Here is a 1,584-nt window from a genome sequence, read left to right on the forward strand (position 1 = left end):
GTGCTGGGGGACACTTGGCCTCGATCTCAAAGGTCTCCCCACACCCCAAATGTCTCTGTGACCCAGGGAACTGCTGCTCACCTCCGTGGGGATCTCCACCAGCCCAAACTGCTCGTTGAACTCTGGGGAGGAGCCCGTGAGCAGCCCCACGATGGCCAGTGCTGAGAGGACGATGCTCCAGAGCAGAGGTTTGTTCTCCTGCAGGCTCTCCATGAAGGGATGGCCCTGAAACAGAGCAGGGGAACCTCAACGCCACCAGATTTGGGGACGTGCAGCCATCTGTGACCTTTTGGGACACTTGGGTCAACCCAACGTGGTGGAAGGAGGTTTTTTTTTCCCTCAAGAGTAGTGACCAAACCTCCTTTGGGATGAGGGAAGAACTTTGGGGGATGGTGTTCAACTGAAAGAGGGAGGTTTGGAGTAAAGAGGAGGAAGCCTGGAGAGGAGAAGGCTCCAGGGAGACCTTTTTGGGGCCTTCCAGTGTCTGAAGGGGGCCTACAAGAAAGCATGGGAGGGATTTTTTGGAAGGGCTTCTAGTGACAAGGACAAGGGGTGGTGGCTTCAAAGTGGAAGAGGGGAGATTGAGATTAGAATTAGAATTTAGGAAGAAGTTCTTCCCTCTGAGGGGGGTGAGACCCTCCCAGGGAAGCTGTGGATGCTCCACTGGGGGTGTTGAAGACCAGGTTGGACAGGGTTTGGAGCAACCTGGTCTGGTGGGAGATGATTTTAAGGTCCCTTCAACCCAAACCATTCTAGGATGAGAAATTTTGGAGGCTGAGGGTGTTGAGATCCTGACCCAGGTTGCCCCGAGAGGTCCTGGAACCATCCCAGGGGAGGTTGGACTTGAGCCACCAGCTCTAGTTGGGGCTGTCCCTGCTCCCTGCAGGGGGTTGGACTCGATGGCTTCCAAGGTCCCTTCAGCCCAAACCAGTCTGTGGCTCTAGGAAATGGCTCCTCAGGAGCCCCTGGAGATGGGGTGACCTTGAACTTGCCTTGTAGTTGATGGCGAAGGTGGCCATCTGCATGGCCATGGACATGATGTAGACCGTGCTGTTCACCAGGTTGGGCTCAAACTCCTTGTACAGATCCACAAACTCCTCCTGCCTGCAAGGGAAGGGAGCAGCTGGAGGTGACTGGGCAGACTGGGAGGCCCCAGGCACGCTGAGGTCCCCTCCGTGGGCTCCAGGGGTGGCCGTGGAGCTGCAGATGCTGCAGGATTGGGGGATCATTGAGGGGCTGCTCCACAAAATCAAAGTCCCGTGGAGAATAATCAAGATTTTGGGTGATTTTCTTCATGACTTCCCAGGAATCCACCTCACTGCTCTTATTTCTGCTTCCCCTCCCAGCGTGGGGAGACGTTGGAGCTGCACCAGAGCGTTGGGGCTTGGATGAGATGACCACTAAAGTTCTCTTCCAACCCAACCCACCCCAAAATTCTCAGATATCCCCCCCCAGTTCCATCACACCCTTGCCAGGCCGAGCTGCTGACCAAGGCACAACCCAACCCACGCTCCTCCTGGAGGTGTCCAACCCAATGAACCACTGGTGCTGGGTGTGGCCTCCACGGGGGTGGGAGAGGCTTTT

General features: G+C 56.2%; 1 protein-coding gene across 1 annotated transcript in view; it reads right to left on the minus strand.

The window, feature by feature from the left end:
• Nucleotides 1-81: 81 nt before the first annotated feature.
• The window catches only part of LOC103774342 (manganese-transporting ATPase 13A1-like), a gene marked incomplete at both ends in the record, with an annotated part of 3,311 nt that continues 1,808 nt past the window's right edge, over nucleotides 82-1,584 (minus strand). The window contains 2 exons of the mRNA XM_008941741.1: nucleotides 82-225; nucleotides 993-1,104. Of these exons, the coding sequence (XP_008939989.1) occupies nucleotides 82-225; nucleotides 993-1,104 (256 nt within the window). The remainder of the gene's footprint in view (nucleotides 226-992; nucleotides 1,105-1,584) is intronic.

The sequence above is a fragment of the Merops nubicus genome, unplaced genomic scaffold, assembly GCF_000691845.1.
Source record: "Merops nubicus isolate BGI_N331 unplaced genomic scaffold, ASM69184v1 scaffold11846, whole genome shotgun sequence".
Taxonomy (NCBI): Eukaryota; Metazoa; Chordata; class Aves; order Coraciiformes; family Meropidae; genus Merops; species Merops nubicus.